The sequence below is a fragment of the Schistocerca americana genome, chromosome 6 (assembly GCF_021461395.2).
Source record: "Schistocerca americana isolate TAMUIC-IGC-003095 chromosome 6, iqSchAmer2.1, whole genome shotgun sequence".
NCBI classification, from domain to species: Eukaryota; Metazoa; Arthropoda; class Insecta; order Orthoptera; family Acrididae; genus Schistocerca; species Schistocerca americana.
In genome coordinates, this window is record NC_060124.1 from 612,121,397 (window position 1) to 612,143,366 (window position 21,970).

Below are 21,970 nucleotides of genomic sequence, written 5' to 3' on the forward strand. Positions count from 1 at the left end.
GTACTGCCAGCAATAGGCTTGTGGCACAAATTTGATGATAAAGTCCTATGAAGTATAGTAACATATGCAACAGAAACATGGGAAGTAACTGAAATAATTAAGAGGAATACATTGTCAATGGAGGTGGGGTTTTCAAGGTGTTTCTGTAAGCTGATGCTATAACATAAAATTAAAAATGAATACCTACATAAGAGAATACACTTGAGCACCAAAGCAGTGGATACAACTGAAGTAAAACTAAACAGACAGTGTGGGCACATATGCTGTGTAGTGAGAGCAGACGGCTTGAGATGGTGATGGAATCTATGCCAACTAATAGAAGAATAATGGGTTGCCTGAAAACAACGTAGAAAGAGAGAGTCAAAAGAGCAACATCAGAGAGGAAATTGAAGCCAGAAGACTGTCAAAATCCAAGACTTTGGCAGTTAAGATACAGGTAACAAGTATAATGTTGTATTAGATCGCAATTAAAAAAAAACTGAATATGTAATATATGTGTGTTTTAACATTCAAAATGTTAATGCTAACATCTGAATATGTGATTGTGAGAGGGCAATTTTTTTAAAAAAAAAAAAAAAAAAAAGATTTGAAGTTATTTTTCAAAATAATTCCTCACAAGACTCGCATAACTGATGATGAATTGCTCAGATTCCTTGGAAGATATTCTTTCAGTTCTACAGAAATTTCACTTACCCAACAAAACTGATTTTCTGTTAGTAAACTCACATTTCAATTTTAAAATTGTTTCTCTTGTCTGCCTCCCATACATGTATTATTTTTCTGTCATAGAAACTTCAAAACTGGGCCTCTTATTTTCAGTTTGTTGCTTACAAGTGTTTCCTACACTAAGTCCAGAAAATTCTCAAACACGTGACATGTGTGCCCATTATTTAATTTATGGCACTGCAATCTAAAAGCAAAAATTGTCATATTTGCTGTATTGACATGTGTGCCCATTATTTAATTTATGGCACTGCAATCTAAAAGCAAAAATTGTCACATTTGCTGTATTCTTTTTATCTTGAGTGTTAAAGGCACATTTTCACATACAATTTAACTACATCTGTACAGAAGGATATGTGTATACTCGTATTTGGACAAAGGATGTTTTCATCATACCTGTCGATCAGCATTTCCATGTATTAGACATTCGATGTGCATCTTGGATAGTATTTGTGGAATAAATGCTTCGACATTCTTAAGAGTCAGTTCTGAAAAAAATTGTGACAGGAATTAAATACAAAAGAGTTACAAAAAGAAAATACACATTTTCGCAGAACAATGTAAAGATCTAAACACAAAACAAGGTTTGGGAGTGGGCACACAGGATACGGGGCATGAGGTAGCTGCTGTTGTGTTTTTGATGATTTGGACAACAATTATAGCTTCCTGCTCCAATATTTCCATATTTACAAGATGTGACACACAGTGCGGAAAAATCCTTTGTACCATCATTACTCAAAACGCGCTTTCCATTTTTAACTTTAGTATGATGGTCACTGTGGTAGTAATTATCTGTAAAGTTTTATCTGATACAGAAATCACTCACTCACTTAATTTTAATCAGATTTTAGAGGATTAAGGTGTTGATGAAAATGACTTTGTAGAGTGTGTTAGAAGGTACATGTCTCATGGTAATGCTTGCCATTCTGTTACCACTCACGCAAAAGACACTAGATTATTTGCATTAAATTTTATAAGGACTAATCCGTCTCAGCAGCTGCGTAATCAATGTAGATGGCTGCCATGTGGACGAGCCAGATTCGAGTCCCTGTACTGCCAGATTCTTCCTTTGGTGAGAGGACTAGAGTGGCATGCACTCAGTCCCTTGATGCCATGACTTGAATGAGAAGTAGCAGTTCTGTAGTCTGGAAAGTTAGTAAAATGGCCAGGAGAGCAGTGTGCTCTCCAAATACCCCACCATACCATATCCATATGATACCGATTGGTGTAGGATGATGACAAGGCAGGTGGTCGACATCCCTTGGGCCTTCAGGTTTGAACGAAGAGTGCACACTCACTCACTCTCTCTGTCTCTGTCTCTCTCTCTAACTCCCTCCCCCCATTCCCCACGCACACACACATAAGGGTTATCATATCAGAGACTGCAAATGATAGCAGTTTATCAGATAAGAAGGAAGAATTGATGAATGTCACTATGACAATTTTTTGCCAAAATTAAGAGTTTGAATTACACCCGACCTTTAGCTGGCTGTACCTATTCTACGATGTAGAATAAGGTTACTGTACGGGCTGGTGGAGGAAAGTAGTGAAAGTAGTAAGCCATTAAAGAACTGGATAAAATCATCTCGGTTTTCAAGTCATGTTGAGGTTTTGATGCTAGCCTCGCCATCATCATCAGGTGTAAAAGTACTGACTGCTGCAGCTGGCACTATTTCCCATTTACATCCCTACGATTATGGTCATTGGCATCAATCAGAGAGGGCCAAAATAACACATGTGCGGAAAGAAAGTTGAGCAGCTCATAGCAGCTCCAGCTCACTGCATGACCGAGTGATGTCAGATGGTGCAAGGGGGCCAGCGACATGTTTGAAACTGCTGCTCCCGCCTCCCTACAAGCATCAAGCATCTGTCGTTTTTTTCTTTCAACATTCAAAGCCTGCCCCCACACCCTATTCAGTGTGTAGCACTGGTCTCTGTTGAAATTGTTGCAGTTCATTCTAATCTCAGTGACACCTTTTATAATGGAATCTCAATATGTTGATGTATGCACTAAGACTCTTGTGTTCTCAAACTATATTTTGTGTCCATTTTTGAAACAAATGCTCACCTATGGCCAACTTGTCGCGCTCCCTTTGTTTTATTTTGCTTTGTTTTCGGCTCAAAAACAACTACGGTCTTATGTGCCCATGCCAAATCTGTAGAACATGAAGACAAAGAGGAGTTAAAAATAACTACACGGCAACCCCAATCTCCAGAAGAGAAAGCAGTTAAAAACAGAGATGTGGAGAAAGGTCTATAAAATATGCCATAGACAAATGGAGGTCCAGAACTAAATATTAAATGGCCTTCACCATACTGCTATATCAGATAAAAAGTAAAATGCAGTCGACAGCCGGTGTGTCATCCACCAAAATAGCCGATAACTCAGACGGCAAACATAAACAAGAATGTAAATGGTTAAAAAAAAAGGACATTCCATCAGGAAAAAGCGGACCATCATAAGTTGAGCGCAATTTGCACAAAATGGTGGGGGAGCACCACCTAACAAATGGAAATGGCTAAAAAGACAGTGCCCAATACGCAAACTAGTTAAAATGATCTCCTCACAGTGAGAGAGCTGAGAGGAGGTCATTCAACCTGCTGGGAATGGCATAATAACCCAGAGCTTATTCCCACGAAGGGTACACCAGTGGTGATGCCAAAGTGACACCACCTACTGACAGACGGCAACACAGATATCATAGGAGGGGATGTGAGAACTAGTGGGCTGAGGTATGGGGACTGCAGCCTTGGCAGCTGTGTCAGTGGCTTCGTTTCATGTCAGACCAATGTGACCAGGAACTCACCTGACCATCACAGTGGCTCCATCAAGAGTGGGCAAATTAAAGTCTTTCTGGACTCGTTGCATTATGGGATGAGATTGTACAGCACACAGAGGCTTTGGAGGGCACCGAGAGTGTCTGAGCAGATGATGCAACAGAAAAGCCTGTGTCGGCGGATGTATTGGGTGAAGAGTTCTGTTGTAAATACTGAGCAGTGTCGTGGAAGCCAATACTGAAAAACATCAGTGCCAATGACAAAGGCACACCTGAAACCACACTCAGTCTGAGCCGTCAGTGTACACACAGGAACTATCGCAAAGTTCCATGCGAAGGTGATGAAACTGAAGGTGATAGAGCGATGCGATTGAAGGCAAAGATGAACACGGGTTGCTGCAGGAAAGCAAGGTGGTGAAAGGTTTACACCCATCGAGAAAGTTGCAGGTAGCGTGAAGTTAAGCTGCCAGAGCAAACTCCAAGAGGTAATAGAGAAGAGAGATGTGCCCCATACTGGTGATCAAAGGAGGCGGCGGCACAGGATGGGTGGCCATGAACAGCAGACAAATAGCACGCACATCTGCTGAGGAGAAAGTCACAGTGGTAGGACAGCGGTAGTTTGGGAGCTTCTGCATACAGACACTCAACCGGACTAGTGTAAAAGGCGCCAGTGCCCAAATGGTTGCCATGATGGTGGATGATATTGTGAGGGTGTAAGAGAGACGAATGTGCAGATGCATAAACGAAACACCCATAGTCTAGTTTTGAACAAGAGACCAGTACAAACGGAGGGGGGTCATTTGACCTGCTCCTCAGGAAGTGCCCCACTGACGACAAGTAGGAGATTGATGGACTGCTTATAGCGGACTGCCAGGTAAGACAGGGGGGTGGACCAAGAAAGTTTCCTATCCAGCTTGAGTTCCAGGAATTTTGTAGGTTCAACGATGGAAGAGCAATAAGCCCTAGATGTAAAGCCAGTGGAAGAAAGAAATTGTGCTGCCAGATGGCAAAATCATCAACGAAAAGGGAGCCGGAGATGCCTGGCAGGAGACAGGCCATTACAAATTTAATGGTGATAGCAAAGAGCATGACGCTCATAACAGAAAGGATAACACTCATAACAGAATCCTGAGGCATACTATTTTTCTGGGTAAAGTTGTCTTACAAGGCAGAACCCACAGTACCTTGAAAACTTTTTTTAATTCCTGAAGGAAATGGGGCAGGCGGCCACAGAAGCTCCACATTTAGAGAGTACAGAGGATACCAGCCCTCCAGCAGGTGTTGTAGGCTTTCTCCAAATCGAAAAACAAGGCCACTGCCTGGGATTTCCACCAAAAACAATTCATGATATGGGTGGACAAAGTGACGAGATGGTCAACTACACAACGGCGCACTGGAAATCCACACTGTGCAGTGTTTAGTAAATTGCGAGACTTGAACCACTGTACCAGCAGGGCATGAATCGTACATTCCATTACCTTGCAAACACATCTGGTGAGAGAAATGGGACAGTACTTAGAAGAAGGTGTTTGTCCTTACCAGGCTTAGGTATGGGTATTACAGTGGCCTCACACCACCATCTGGGAAACGTGCCCTCTGCCCAGATGTGGTTGAACGTATGAAGCAGAAAGTGATTGTCCAAAAGAGAAAGGTACTGTAACATCTTAATGTGAACTCATCTGGCCCTGAGGTAGAGGATTGGATGAAATGAGAGCATGATCCAGCTCCCTCATAGTAAAGGCAGCATTGCAGCACTCACGATTCAGAGAAGAGAATGGTATCACCTGAGCCCCCTCTGCTCATTTCTAATGGAAGATGTCAGGGTGATAATGGAAGGAGCTCGAAATCTTTGCAAAATGGCAGCCCAAGATGTTGCAGATAGCAACAGGGTCCACAATGACATCATCTGCTACTGTTAGACCGGAAATTGTGGCCTTGATCTTGGTCCCAGAGTGTCATCGGAGGTTGGCCCACACAATGGAGTAGGGAGTGGAACTGTTAAAAAGGACTAGTGAATGAAATCCAGCTAGCTTCTTTGTTATCCAGAACAACGCGACGACACTGTGCACACAACTGTTTGTAATGAAGGCTGTTTGCCATCACAGGATGATGGTTAAAAATGTGGTGAGCATGTCTCCATGCGCGAACTGCATCACAGCATGCTTCAGTCCACTAAGGGACTGGACACTCACTGGTAAAGGGGAAATGTGAGGAATGGAACATTCTGCAGCGGTAAGGATAACATTTCTAAAATATTCTACCTGGTCATCACAACTGGGGAAATGTTCGTCAAAGGTTGCCAGGGAGGAGTAAAGCCCTCAGTCAGCCTTAATAAGGTGCCATTTGGGTGTGCACATGGGTGTCAGCAAATGGATAGCACATGGGAAATGGTCACTCAAGTATGTGTCAGTGAGATGATGGGCAAGCTGGGCAGCACAGAAGGATAGGTCTCAATGGGAATAGGTGTGAGTGGAGTCTGAAAGGAACGTGGGTGCTTCCGTGTTAAGGAAGATGAGGTTAAGGTGATTGTGGTCAGCCAAGAGGGCATCTCTGACAGGTTCCGGGTGAGCCCTAATGGGGATGGTGCACATTAACGTCACCGAGCAGCAGAAATGGGCGAGGCAGCTGCTCAGTAAGCTGAAGGAAGTCTGCCCTCGCGACATTGTATGACGGAGGGGTGTAAACAGTACTAAGGGAAAAGGTCAAGTGAGGAAGGAATATGCAAACTGCAACAGCTTGGAGTCGGTTAGTCATGGAGATGGGTTGACCACGAATGTCATCCCATACGAGCAGCATGACTCCCACATGAGATGGAATGCCGCCCTAAGATGAGAAGGTCAAAACGGAAATGCAAGAGCTCAAAGTAGTAGTGAGGCCACAATTTTGATTCCTTAAGGCAAGGAACAAGTGGATGCTGTGTTTTTTAAGTCTGTTGGATTAAAGACTGCAAGTGTTCCATTGGAGGAGAGTCATTATGATGAAAAATATGGAGGGGTGTCACCTCAGCAGCTGCTGAGTGCCAGCCTTTGAAGACTAACTGCTACAAAGCACAGAGGCAGGAGGATCCTGCAGGTCTGCAGCAGTGTCAGCATTCTCCTTCTGTCGGGCTGCAGAGTCTAAGAATCGCACCGGCACCCTGGAGGTCGGCTGGGCAAGGGTGTCATGTGGTAACACCGTCGAAGGGGATCTCCAAGTCAGTGAAGGAGAAGACCATTTGCCTTTGTTCGACTTCTTGGAGCCATACCGGTTGGCAGAGGAAGACTCGGACATTTGTTGGTTCGGGGGACATAGGAAGTCTTCACAGGATCATTCTTTCTGTCCTTCCCAGCCTGCCGGTTGTGCAACTGGTGACGTCACCCTCTGAGGCGAAAGTTTGGCGGCATGTTGCAAAGCTGGAGTGGGAGAAGGGGACGCTACGATGATGCTGGACGATTCCACAACCGTGCTGCTAAACTTGAGGTCACATGTCTGCGTAGCCACATCCTTTGTGGAACGAGATGTAGCAGAACAGTATATTGTAGGTGCCAGATGGTAGAACGCAGGGTTTCTGACGAGCCAACAACTTGCAAGCGACAAGGTGACACACTTTATTCTTCACCTGAATCTCCTGGAGAGCCTGCTCATCAAGATACATGGGACAATCATGGGAGGAGTCGACACGGTTGCCACAGCAGTTGATGCAGCAGGGAGGAGGAGGTGAACAATCGCCCTTGTGAGCACCTTTACCATAGGTTACACATCTGATTTGGTGTCGACAAGATTCACGAGTGTGGTTGTAACAGTGACATTGATAGCAGCGCATCAGTTTCGGAATATACTGTCTGACTGTGATAACTTCATAATCTGCTTTGACGTTTGATGGAAGAACTCTATCAAAAGTGAGAAAGAGATTGCATGTGAGAACTAAGGGAGATCAGAGGTATGTTTGGATTGCTGCAAGCAGTTGTGCTTGAGAATTGGAATTAGTCTCCAAACCCAAAGTGCCATTGCGTAAATGAGAGCAGGATTTCACAGGGCCAGCAACTGTATCAACACCTTTCTGAATAACAAATGGATTTGCCGTAGCAAAGGACTGACCATCTTCAGTATGTGAAACTATGAGAAACTGTGGTGCAGCTGGGAAGGTCTTTGAATCATCGGCCCTATTCCGATTACGATTCATGGCCACTGACTGCGAAGATGACTGGCTCATTGCGAGAAACTCCCCCACGATTGCCAGTGCCTCGGATGGCACCCTCCCTGGTCCTAGCCTGTACCCATTGAGCCGCTGCTGGGAATTATGCGTTACCCAGTCACCTGTTACACATCAGATGTGTGGGCCGGCCTTTAGGAGTGCACAGGGAGGAAGAAGAAAAAGAGGAACCTCAACTGCCAAAGTGGAGGACAACAGGAGAAGGTGGATGAAGAAAGAAAAAAGGAACAAAAAACAGTGGAGAGTATTCTGATATTGACTACCACAACTGCAGAATACATTTCCAACAATAACCCAGGCATGTTCCCCACCGGGGAAGGGGGGGGGGGGGGGGGGAGGGAGAAATAACAGCAAGAGGACAGGGATGCAGCACGGAAGGAAAAAGATGCTTCAAATCCTGTGTCTCCATGGTAGCCAAGCACGTACCCACCAAAGAGCGGCAAGCCCCCGAGCTCCCATTCCTTAATATCTCTTGTGCTCGGTAAAATGCTCCACAAGTGTGCTAATTGCATGGCCTATATAGATGCTGCTGCACTCGCAACAGATACCATACACTCCAAGCACACGAAGAGCTATGTCGTCTTTAACAGTGTAGAACATATCTCTTATCTTGGAAGCGGGCTCTAACACTAGTCTCAATCCATGTCTCTGCAGTACACGTCTGAAATTGCTACTTGTTTCCCAACAGTGTGGCAGGAAAGTCGCATGCTTGGCTTCTTCTGCCAGTTCACAAGGCTTGAGAATTTTATTGGAATTGACATGGCTTGAAAACCAATAAGATTTTATCCAATCATGCCACCATGGAAGACTGAGGACCCATTAAAGAACTGATAGCTGAAACTAATCCACTAGCATTGGAAATGAAAGAAATAAGGGATATATGCTGGTACTTCATTTAGCACAAACTTCCTAATTAAGCCAGTGACACTAGCTGAAATCAGACTATTTTCCACAGGTGTTTCAAAAAAGCTGGGAGGTGTGGATCACTGATACACTAGAAGTGCTAACTTTCAATTTGTGTCCTTGAGCAACGAGTCATTTATAACTGATTCTGATCATTCACTTCAGTGATGACATTGCGATGAATTATCTATACTATTACATGATAAGAATATAATAGAGGGAAACATTCCACGTGGGAAAAATATATCTAAAAACAAAGGTGATGTGACTTACCAAACGAAATTGCTGGCAGGTTGATAGACACACAAACAAACACAAACATACACACAAAATTCAAGCTTTCGCAACCAACAGTTGCTTCATCAGGAAAGGGGGAAGGAGAGGGAAAGACAAAAGGATGTGGGTTTTAAGGGAGAGGGTAAGGAGTCATTCCAATCCCGGGAGCGGAAAGACTTACCTTAGGGGGAAAAAAAGGACAGGTATACACTCGCATACACACACATATCCATCCGCACATACACAGACACAAGCAGACAAGGTAAGTCTTCTGCTCCCGAGATTGGAATGACTCCTTACCCTCTCCCTTAAAACCCACATCCTTCGTCTTTCCCTCTCCTTCCCTCTTTCCTGATGAAGCAACCGTTGGTTGCGAAAGCATGATAAGTTGTACTTTAACATAGTTAACAAAAATCTCAGAAAGTTCTTGACCAATTTAACTCAAATGTTTACATGATACTCTAACAAACGTTCATACAGACATAAGATGTATATTTTTTTGAACAACAATGTACAGATTTTCTGTTCAACCAGACTGTGAGGAAGAAAATACTGTGCTGTGAAATGTGCTGCGTCATTTGCTTTTTCAGAGTCGATTTTAACGTAAGATATCAGAGCATTCACACCATTAGACGAACTGTTTCTTCCACATATATTCTTCCTCCTTACAAACAATTTTATACAAAAAATACATAACAGTGTGCTGTTTTGTTTTCTACGTCACAGTCAGTTTTATGATGAAAGAAGAATGTTGTAAGTATGGCTTATTGACTTATGATTAGAATACTACTGAATTATCTAAAACTTTGCAATCCTACTCATTCACAGATTAAAACGATGAGAAATACAGTCATTGAATCTACTATCCTCACAAGTCCAGCTGCTGGAGAGGCATTCCTGTACCCCTTATATTAATGATCCCATCCGGTTAACCTATTCTTTTTAAGTGACTTCATTTCCCAACCAAGGTTCTGTTAGCAATAATAATAAACAAGGCTCAAAGTCAGAGAGAGGGGGAAGATGAGACGGACAGTCAGGAGGGGGGGGGGGGGGGGAGGAGAGGGAGTTGCAAGACAGGTAGCGAAAGGGGGAAGATGGACAAAGACAGGGAGATTGACAGAGCGATGGGGGAGAAGGAGATTAAGACATACACTATGTGAGCTAAAGTATCCAAACACCCTTCAAAAAATACATTCACATTCTGCCAACTACTGCCAGGTACTCCATATCAGCAACCTCAGTAGTCATTAGACAGCATGAGAGAGACCAGAATGGGGCACTCCGCGGAACTCAAGGACTTCCAACATGGTCAGGCAATTAGGTATCACTTGTGTCATACGTCTGTACGTGACATTTCCACACTCTTATACATCCCAAGGCCCACTGTTTCCAATGTGATAGTGAAGTGGAAATGTGAAGGGACAGGTACAGCACAAAAGTGTACAAGTCGACCTCATCTGTTGACTGACAGACCCCCGACACTTGAAGAGGGTTGTAATACGTAATATGCAGACATCTATCCAGATCATCACACAGGAATTCCAAACTGCATCAGGATCCACTGCAAGTACTATGACAGTTAGGCGGGAGGTGAGAAAACCTGGATTTCATGGTCAAACGGCTGCTCATAAGCCACACATCACGCTGGTAAATGCCAAATGATGCCTAGCTTGGTGTAAAGAGCGTAAGCATTGGATGATTGAACGGTGGTAAAACGTGTGGAGTGACAAATCACGGTACACAATGTGGTAGTCCGATGGCAGGGTGTGGGTATGGGGAATGCGCAGTGAACATCATCTGCTAGCATGTGTAGCGCCAACACTAAAATTCGGAGACAGTGGTGTTATGGTGTGGTCGTGTTTTTCGTAGGGGGGGGGGGGGGGGGGCGTGCATTCCTTGCTGTTTTGCATGGCACTGTCACAGCACAGGCCTACACTGATGTTTTAAGCACCTTCTTACTGCCCACTGTTGAAGAGCAATTCGGGGATGGCGACAGTATTGCATCTTTCAACATGATCGAGCTCCTGTTCACATTGCATCACCTGTGGTGGAGTGGTTACACGACGGCAACACCTCTGTAACGGACTGGTCTGCACAGAGTCCTGACCTTAATCCTATGGAACACCTTTGGGATGGTTTGGAACACTGACATTGTGCCACGCCTCACCAATTGACAGTGATACCTCTCCTCAGTGCAGCACTCCGTGAAGAATGGGCTGCCATTCCCCATGAAACCTTCCAGCACCTGATTGAACATATGCCTGCGAGAGTGGAAACTGTCATCAAGGCTAAAGGTTGGCCAATGCCATACTGATTTCCAGCATTACAGATGTAGGGCGACACAAACTTTTAAGCCATTTTCAGCCAGGTGTCCAGATACTTTTGATCACATAGTGTATATATAGTTCCCACACACATTTAGAAATTGTGAAGCATTGGTGAACTCGTTAGCTTATTATTAACTCAGATTACTTATTTCATATATGATGCCGCAATAACAACCAATCCAATAAAGGTTGTGTACACAAATGTGTTTCAATTGCAGAGCATTCAGTACAGCAACGATGGAGGGCTTCGCACTTGCCATGTCTCTCGCACATGCAGCCACAGAAGTGCCACAGGTGAGCTGTTCCATCAAACCAATGCATGCTTGTTGCAAGCAGTCCTTTGCAGTGTGTGGAAAGTCTATACTTCAGCAGCACAACTGCAGGTAAGAGACTATATCCAGCAACAGCCTCACTGATAAGTAATGGGAACATTTCTTCCAACACCAAGGCACATCCTGTTAATTCTGTATTTGGGGGAGGAATGTAGAAGCTACCTAGTTTTGCACAAGGCTCACAACAGAAGGCCATGGTAAGGTGATGGACATAATTCTTGTCTATATGCTTCATTTACACACACACACACACACACACACACACACAAAAGATAAATTAAAAAATTATCGAACCTCCTTCTTAGCCCCATAAATCAATGAATCAGTATAAAGCCGCCTTTTTTATCACATAAACCAATGAAGTGCGAGAGAATTTCTTTGTTGTAGAAGATGCGGTGGGATGCATTCACACAGAGAGTTATGAATTTTTTTCTTGCCTGCAGGAAGTTCCAGTCGCTGGCAGTGAGAATGAAGTGAGGACATATAGTGAGCACACATTAGATTCCACTAAGCTGTAAAATAACAGAAAAAAATTGAGCAGCAATACTGCATCAAATTTTGCCAAAATCTTTGCAATACTGAAGTGTAAACCATTCAGAAAAGTCAACAGGCTTTGGGAAGAATGCCATGAGCCACTCATGGATAAAGGGGTGATAAAATAGCTTCAGAGGTGATGGCACTTCAAAGGGCTGCAAACCACTTTCAAACAGACCCTGAGAAACCTGAAATGACAACATTAATGATCCAGTGCAGGCTTTGGTCATGGAAGGACATTGTATTACACTACAAGAACTTGAAAATGAGATAAGGGTAAGCACTGGATCGGTACATTCAATTTTGACTGACAATCTGTGAATGTGTGACTGTGAAATTCATGCGGAAACTGCCAATGCTGCCTGGAAGTCACACAGTACATATGAACAGAGACCCCAACTTTCTGAGCACTGTGATCACAGATGATGAGACATGGATTTATGGGTACAACACAGAAACCAAGATGCAGTCATCACAGAGGATTTCTGTCATCTCCCAGGTCAAAAACGCATGGCATGTCAGCATGTCTGATCGCTTTCTTCAACTCTCATTGCGTGATGAATCATGAGTATACATCACAAAGCCAAACTGTCACAAAGGAATAGTACCACGAAAGCCTACGTTGCCTTCGTGAAGCTGTACGGTGCAAATGACCAGATCTGTGGGTAACAGAAACTTGGCAGCTCCATGCTGAGCATATGATTCAGACATTCCTTGTCAAACACAACATTCTTGTGGTTAGTTAGCTCTCCCCTTGTAGTGTTTCGAGAATTTCTGCATAAATTCTAGAATCACTCAGCCTTCTACACATGATATTTTAGATATGAGTGAGAGAGAGTGGAATCCTACCTACTGCACAAAGAACGTAGACACGGCGGTCGAACGGCACCGACAAGTACCTTTTGGGCAGTTCATGGATGTTTAGTGAGTGCATACAAGAGGACCATGAAGTATTTATGTAACTCTGTGATAACAGTGTCAGTGGCTATTGTTAGTGAAAAATGAACACTTAAAAACTCTTATTCCAGCCTTGATAGAGGCAAGACGTATTTCATGAATCCTATGGTATATAGTTATGGATATTAAGCCTACTCTTTTGTGGATGTAATTAGATTTGTTTCTGACGTAAGGTGATATGTGTTACTTAAAAAAAGTCAGATGTTTACGTGAGAAGGGAGAAGTTTGTTCTGTACGACGTTTTAATATATCGTTAGTTGATGAAAAGTAACCTTTGACTATCTACTTATTTCACAAGTAGAGGAAGAATTTTAAATATTCCTGTACCTAGCATCACTCTTCGGAGAAGAAGTTTAAAGAGATTCTAGATGGCAGGCTATTTTCCAAGCTGAAAATGTCCTTGGAGGGAACAACATGATTTGAGTCAAGAGATAAGAGAGAAGTGTGACCGCCTGGCTGACCACCAATCCAAAAGATGCATTGCAGAAGAGTTTACAACAATGGTGGAGGTCTGGCACAAGCGTGTGCACCAGCAAGGAGACTAGTTCGAAGGGGATTATGAGTCTGCACCTCCAAATCAATGAATGTATTCTAGCCAACCCAAGGTTCAATACTTTTTTTATACACCTTGTATACATATTTAGTGTAACATAATACTTTTGTAAAGTGACTTGTTACAGAACACCTACAAATCTGAGAAATGAAGATTGCAACAGTTAAAAGTATTAATCATGTAATGTAGGATCATAAATATCTGGGAAGTTTTTGTTATCATTTCTACACGTAAAATAATACATGGAATATGAAACTAACTATGAAAAGGACAAACTGCTACTCTCCACGTGGTGGAGATGTTGAATCATAGACAGGCACAACAAAAAGAGTCAGAATGAGATTTTCACTCTGCTGCGGAGTGTGCACTGATATGAAACTTCCTGGTAGATTAAAACTGTGTGCCGGACCGAGACTCGAACTCGGGACCTTTGTCTTTTGCGGGCAAGTGCTCCATCAACTGAGCTACCCAAGCACGACTCACACCCCGTCCTCACAGCTTCGCTTCTGCCAGTACCTCATCTCCTACCTTCCAAGGCAAAGGTCCCGAGTTCGAGTCTCAGTCCGGCACACAATTTTAATCTGCCAGGAAATTTCATATCAGCGCACACTCCGCTGCAGAGTGAAAATCTCATTCTGGAAACATTCCCCAGGCTGTGGCAAAGCCATGTCTCTGCAATATCCTTTCTTTCAGGAGTGCTAGTTCTGCAAGGTTTGCAGGAGAGCTTCTGTTAAGTTTGGAAGGTAGGAGACGAAGTACTGGCAGAAGTACAGCTGGGCTGTGAGGACGGGGCATGAGTCGTGCTTGGGTTGCTCAGTTGGTAGAGCACTTGCCCGCGAAAGGCAAAGGTCCCGAGTTCGAGTCTCGGTCCGGCACACAGTTTTAATCTGCTAGAAAGTTTCAACAAAAAGACTCCAGTAAGATTGACAAAACACACACACACACCTGCAGACACAACTTACACACACGTGACGGAACTGTGAGCTGCAGTGTAAGATGGGAGAAGCAATCCGATGTGGTGGAGGTAAGGAAGAGATTGGGATGGGGAGAGGGAGGGATAGTAGGGTAGGTGTTGAGGACATACACGGATGAGATGGAGAGAAAGTAGGGCAGCTAGGTGTAGTTGTCAGGTTAGACAGAGGGTGGAGTGGTGGTGGTGGTAGTGGTGGTGGTGGTGATGGTGGTGGTGGTGGGGGAAGGGGGGGGAGAAGAGGGGGGGAAGGGGAGGGTGTAAAACGAGAGAAGTAAGAAGACTCTCAGTGGTTTCGTGGAATAGAAGGCTGTGTAGTACTGGTGCAGGAACAGGGGAGGGGATGTAGGCAGGTGACTAACAATGACTAATAAATGTTGCGGCCAGGGTGGTTACAGGAATGTAGGACACATTGCCGACACACTTCCTCCCTGCACAATTAACAAAAGCTGGTGTTGGTAGGCACAATTCAGATGGCACAAGCTATGAAGCACTCACTGGTGTGAAGAAGAACACTGTACGGGGCAGTGTATTCAGCAGCTACGTGGTCCAGCCATTTCTTGGCCACTGTCTGCCAGTGGCTACACATGCAGACAGCTTGCTGGCTTGTTGGTTGACATGCCCACGTAGAACGCAGCACAGCGATTGTAGCTTAGCTCGATCATACGACTGCTTTCACAGATAGCCCTACCTTTGATGGGATAGGTGATGCTTGTGACCAAATTGGAGTAGGTGGTCATGGGAGGATGTATTGGGCATGTCTCGCATCTAAGTCTGTTACAGGGAGCCATGAGGCAAGGCATGGTAGCAGGGGTGGAGTGTGAATGGGCGAGGATATTGTATAGGTTCAGTATGTGGCAGTATACCACTGTGGGAGGAAGTGGGAAAGAATGGGTCAGATATTCCTCATGTCAGGGCACAATAGGAGCTGGTTGAAACCTTGGCAGAGAAAGTGATTCAGTTGCTCCTGTCCTGAATGGTACTATGTCATTAGGGGACTGCTCCTCTGTGACCAGACATGGGACTTTGGGAGGTGGTGGGTGTCTGGAGAGATCAGGCATGGGGGATTTGTTTCTCTACGAGGTTGGGAAGGTAATTTTAATCTGTGAAAGCCTCAGTAAGTCCCTTGGCATATTTCGAGGGGGACTGCTCATCACTACTGATGCGATGGCCATAGGTGACCAGACTGTAAGAAAGGAATTTCTTGGTACAGAAAGGGTGCCAGCTGTCGGAGTGGAGGTATTACTGGTGGTTCATAGGTCTTGTATGGATAGAGGTACCGATGCAGTCATCTTTGAGGTGAAAATAAAATCGACGAAGGTAGCTTGATCGGTTGAGGAGGACCAGGTGAAGTGAATGGGGGAGAAGGTGTTCAGGTTCTCGATCCAGATCAAGATGATGTCATCACTGAATCTGAACCAGTTGAGGGATTTGGGATTCTGGGTGGTTAGAAAGGATTATTCCAGATGGCCCTTGAATAGGTTGGTACAGGATTGTGCCATGTGAGTGCCCATTGCCCTTGCACAGATTTATTTGTAGGTGATGACTTCAAAGATGAAGTAATTGTTGCTGAGTATATAGTTGGTCATGGTGACCAGGAAGTAGGTTGTAGGTTTGGAATCCATTGGGCATTGGGGAAGATAGTGTTCAACAGTGTCAAGGTCATGGGCACTAAGGACTTCGTCTCAACAGCGACGAGCAAGTCACTGTACGGTAAAGGAATAGAAACTGTGGAGAGTTGCAGATGGATCCATGGCGGAGGAAAATAACATGTGAAAATACATGGGAGTGACTCAGGAAGATTGATCAACTTGAAGGTATATAATTAATGATATGGGCGGGAGCAATGTGGGACCAAGAGAGGCTACACCAACGATCGGTGCTGTCACACAGGTGAGTATTGTGCATGAATGGACAAGAAGATTGATACAATTTGGCTCATAAGTCAGAGCGTGTGATGCAATTTGGAAGGTGACATGCAAACCACACGAAAGAAGAAAAAGAAGAGGATGGACACTAAGTAAAGAAATGCATTACAAAACACTAACAATGGAAAAGAGCACTGGGTTATGGGATGGAAGAACAGCTGTTTGGCAAAATGATACAATGGAAAATCCAAGATGGAATAATGACCATATTATGAAAAGAAGTGATGTACCTTCACTCATGATGTGCTTGATTTCAGAGATTGGGCATCCATACAGTTCACATGCCTGCTTACAGATGCCACCAGGATCGGCACCACAGCGTGTTATGGTGAGCAGTCAAAGAATCAGTATTACTCAAGTGATTGCAAATGATTACTCAGTCTATTCTGCCACCCTTATTATGGTTGTCCAGTCAATGTGTTCAGTGTTATACACAACCTGTACTTCAGTGTATCTTACGTTGCCTCTATAAAGTACTATGTTCCATAAATTGTGTTTGTTCTTGCTATAACAAACTTGGCGATGAGTGAGGGTTACAATTTCTCCGTGTGTTAGTGCTGCCAGTTCCCAGTCAGCCGACAAACATCTCAATGGAAGGAATACTCCAACACATCACTGCCCAGCAGCAAGCTTTCACAGAACAACAACAGGTTCTCACCACTGCTCACAATCAACTGGGATCTGTGTGTTCGTGACAGGTTACTCTTCAGCCAGGGCAACCGTTGCCCTTTCTGGCACATGATGAATCTGCTGAAGATTGTGATTCCTACAAGACACAGTTACGCCAACATTTCCAGGTTTTTTGTGTGGTTGATGCAAACCCATGTAGGGCTTTCTTTCTTTTTTTCTTTCTTTCTTTCTTTCCTGGCTTTCGCTGGACACATATCAGTTGATGTGCCAACTTGTGCCTTAGCAAGAACTGGCAAGCTTATCATTTGATTACATGTGCAGACTTCTCTCAACCTATTATTGTCACAGGAAGCATGTCACCGCAACACGTCTAGAATTTTACCTTTTGTCAGAAACACCTGAACCAATCTTACAAAGCCTGGGCTGCAGAAATACACGAGATGAGCCTTTGTCCTAAATCTGTCACTAGTACTCATCACAAATCCTACGCTGACCACATGGTGTGTGACGTTGCTATTCATCTGGCCCCATATAGGGAAGCCCGTGATAAAGCTCTTCAATGTGAGAATCCAATGCTTATGGATGTGCTCAGTATAGCAAAACCCTTTGAAGTGTCGCAGGCCACGGACGATCAGATTGCTGACAGAGGAGAAGAGTCTGAAGTTGCTCAGTCAATTCCATGTTCAGGACAACAGGGAAGCCGTTGCAGCAGTACAACCTCCAACTCAACATCGCATGAGGCAGTGTCGATTACTGCCACAGCAGAAGAGGCCGCATCAAAACAGCGGCCACATTCCTCCCTTCTGTCTTGCCCATACTGCTTTGCCCAACATGAGTGTGCTGCATGCCCTGAGTATTGGGCTGTTTGAAGCAAGTGTCAAAAGAAAGGCCTCATAGCATTGGTGGGTAATTCCACTCAAAAAGTGGCGGACATAGAGTATCAATGGACATAGACTGTATCTCAGCAATAATTGTTTATTGACTTGCGGGTGTTTAATAAACTGCTAAAACTGCAAGTGGGCACAAGAGCTGCAATGACTTTAGTAAATGCATACACATACTTGGACTTGGGCTCCCCTCCTTACACAGGTTTTACGGAAGTTGGTTAGCTACGATAAACATCTGCTTCTGATCCTAGGTCAGTTTTCTGCTCCTGTTGTTCGCCCCCTCACCTTCCTTGTTGTGGATCATTCCCATACTGCAGACCTGTTCGGGTTAGATGCGTGTAACACTTTTGGTTTCTCCATGGTCAATGAGGTAATTTTAGAATTAGATCAAGTTCCATATCAGCAACTAGATTCCTTCTGTTCTGAGTTTTTCTCACTGTTTTCCCCAGGCCTTGGTTGTGCTACTGGTTTCAGCCCCACATTACCATGAAAGCGCTCACCCACCCTCATTTTTTTCAGGTGCGGCAGGTGCCTGTCACATTGGGCGACTCTGTCAGGGCCAAATCAGACTATTTGACATCGCTCGATGTCATTCAGCTGATTTCTACCAGTGAATGGACTACACCACTCGTCATCTTTAAGAAGCCGATGGGCAAGCTTCGTCTCTGCAGTAACTTCAGTGTCACAATCAATACACAGTCCGTGATAGATACATAGTCTTTGCCCCACCATGATGAGTTGTTCATAAAATTATCAGGCGGGCGTGACTTTTCCAAGCTCAATTTGTCAGACTGAAAAGGAGGCTTTGCTGATTGTGTTCACACACAAGAACTTTTGCATCTTCTTGTACAGTTCTAAGTTCTATTTAATCACGGATCACGAGCCACTGGTTGCTCTTTTTAACTCCACAGCTTACGTGCTGGACACAGCTGTACATTGTTTACAGCAGTGCGCTTTCTTCCTCTCCTGTTATCATTATCAGATCCACTACTGGCCAAATGGGCAGCATGCTAACTCTGATGCCTTATCTTGCCTTCGGGCCAGACCCGGTGTTTGATCAGGATGATTTGTTTTGTTTCTATTTAGATACTGACAACTGGAATATGGTCAATGGTCTTCCCATAACTAGCACCATGGCAGCATCAGCATCACCTTGTTACTGTACTGAGTCAGGTCCTCTCTTTTGTGCAGCACAGGTGGCTGGACAAACCCCCAGGCTGTGCCTCAGATCACTTGCGTAATTATTTCACCCTCTACTACAGCAACATTAAAGAGACCTTTGGAAAAAAGAGAACCACTTGTATGAATATCAAGACCTCAGTTGGAAACCCAGTTCTAAGCAAAGAAGGGAAAGCAGAAAGGTGGAAGGAGTATATAGAGGGTCTATACAAGGACAATGTTCTTGAGGACAATATTATGAAATGGAAGAGGATGTAGATGAAGATGAAATGGGAGATATGATACTACATGAAGAGTTTGACAGAGCACTGAAAGACCTAAGCTGAAACAAGGCCCCGGAATTAGACAACATTCCATTAGAACTACTGACAGCCTTGGGAGAGCCAGTCCTGACGAACCTCTACCATCTGGTGAGCAAGATGTATGAGACAGGCGAAATACCCTTAGATTTCAAGAAGAATATAATAATTTCAATCCCAAAGAAAGCAGCTGTTGAAAGATACAAAAATTACTGAAATGTCAGTTTTATAAGCCACGGCTGCAAAATACTAACACTAATTCTTTACAGATGAATGGAAAAACTGGTAGAAGCTGACCTCGAGGAAGACCAGTTTGGATGTTGTAGAAATGTTGGAATGTGTGAGGCAATACTGACCCTACGACTTATCTTAGAAAATAGATTAAGGAAAGGCAAACCTACGTTTCTAGCATTTGTAGACTTAGAGAAAGCTTTTGACAATGTTGATTGGAATACTCTCTTTCAAATTCTGAAGGTGGTAGGGGTAAAATACAGGAAGTGAAAGGCTATTTACAATTTGTACAGAAACCAGATGGCAGTTATAAGAGTCGAGGGACATGAAAAGGGAAGCAGTGGTTGGGAAGGGAGTGAGACAGGGTTGTAGCCTATCCCCGATGTTATTCAATCTGTAGATTGAGCAAGCAGTAAAGGAAACAAAAGAAAAATTTGGATTAGGAATTAAAATCCATAGAGAAGAAATAAAAACTTTGACGTTGTCAATGACATAATTCTGTCAGAGACAGCAAAGGACCTGGAAGAGCAGCTGAACGGAATGGACAGTGTCTTGAAAGGAGGGTATAAGATGAACATCAACAAAACCAAAATGAGGATAATGGAATGCAGTCGAATTAAATCAGGTGGTGATGAGAGTATTAGATTAGGAAATGAGATGCTTAAAGTAGTAAATGAGTTTTGCTATTTGGAGAGCAAAATAACTGATGATGGTCGAAGTAGAGAGGATATAAAATGTAGAATGGCAATGGTAAGGAAAGCGTTTCTGAAGAAGAGAAATGTGTTAATATCGAGTATAGATTTAAGTGTCAGGAAGTCATTTCGGAAAGTATTTGTATGGATTATAGCCATGTATGGAAGTGAAATATGGATGATAAATAGTTTGGACAAGACGAGAATAGAAGCTTTCGAAATGTGCTGCTACAGAAGAATGCTGAAGATGAGATGGGTAGATCACATAACTAACGAGGCGGTTTTGAATAGAATTGGATAGATAAATCTACTCACCAGGAAGCGGCAGGGCAAATACATAAAAGACGGCTGTACTTGGCAAGCTTTCAGAGCCAGTGGCTCCTTCCTCTGGCAAAAGGGTTGAAGGGGAATTAAGAGGAGTGAAGGAAAAGGACTGGAGAGGTGTAGGGAAAGGGGTAGATTTCAGGAAAGTCACCTAGAGCCGCGGTTCAGGGGAAACTTACCGAACGGGACGAGAAGGAATGACTGATTGTTGGGGACTGTTTGGAGGCAGGCTCTTTACAGAAATACACTACCATTCTCACCTCAGCCTTCACTGCACATAATTACCCCACCAACCTAGTCAGAAAGCAGATTTCCCGGGCTATCACATCCAATCCTGGTACTGCTGAGCGCCCCAAAAAACAACTCCGGAGCACACCATTGGTGACTCAGTATTATCCTGGTCTGGAGTGTGTTTATCAGCTACTTTGGAAGGGCCACGACTTTCTAAAATTGTGCCCTGAAATGAGATCCATTCTGTCTGAAATTTTACCCATCACACCTAGAATAGCTTTCTGTGGTCCCCCCAATCTTCGCTATTTTCTTGTCAGACTGCATGCTCCTTCTGCACCCATCTCCCTACCCTATGGCTCCTACCCCTGTGACTGTCCCTGCTGCAAGACTTGCCCTATGCACCCTCCTACGACCACTTATAACGGCCCTGTAACTGGCAAAACACATACTATCAAAGGAAGAGCCACATGCAAAATAACACGTCATATACCAGCTGTTATGTAAACACTGTTCGGCCTTCTAAATCGGCATGACTACCACCAAATTATCAATTAGGATGACTGGCATAGACAGAGGGTGTACACTAGCAACTCGAAATATCCTTTTCTGAGAGCATACTCTACAACATGACATTTGTGACCTCGGAACCTGTTTTACCACACGTGCCATCTGGATTCTTCCCACAGACATCAGTTTCTGAGAACTCCTCAGGTGGGAACTAGCACTACAAAATGTCCTTGGTTCTTACCACTCACACTGCCTTAATTTATGTTAATTTCTTCCGTTTCAGGATTAATTCATTGTAACTACTCTTTGCTTCACTCCATTTTAGTTTTCTACACCTTCCATTGTCTTTCCCATCTGTTTTTCACTGCTCCCCTCCCACATGTGTTACATACAATGCACTTAGCTTTTCACTCTTATTAACTCATGCATGATGTTTAAGCAGCAATCTCTGTCTGCATACTACCCTGTCTTCCACCTTTAAGCTCTCAGCTTTTCAAATTTTGTCTGATGCAGTCCCC

The 21,970-nt window shown here is 43.9% G+C and overlaps 1 protein-coding gene across 1 annotated transcript in view; it reads right to left on the reverse strand.

The window, feature by feature from the left end:
* The window catches only part of LOC124619389 (insulin-degrading enzyme), a 189,879-nt gene that overhangs the window by 23,725 nt on the left and 144,184 nt on the right, over nucleotides 1-21,970 (reverse strand). The window contains 1 exon segment of the mRNA XM_047145736.1: nucleotides 1,120-1,211. Coding sequence (XP_047001692.1) covers nucleotides 1,120-1,211 — 92 coding nt within the window.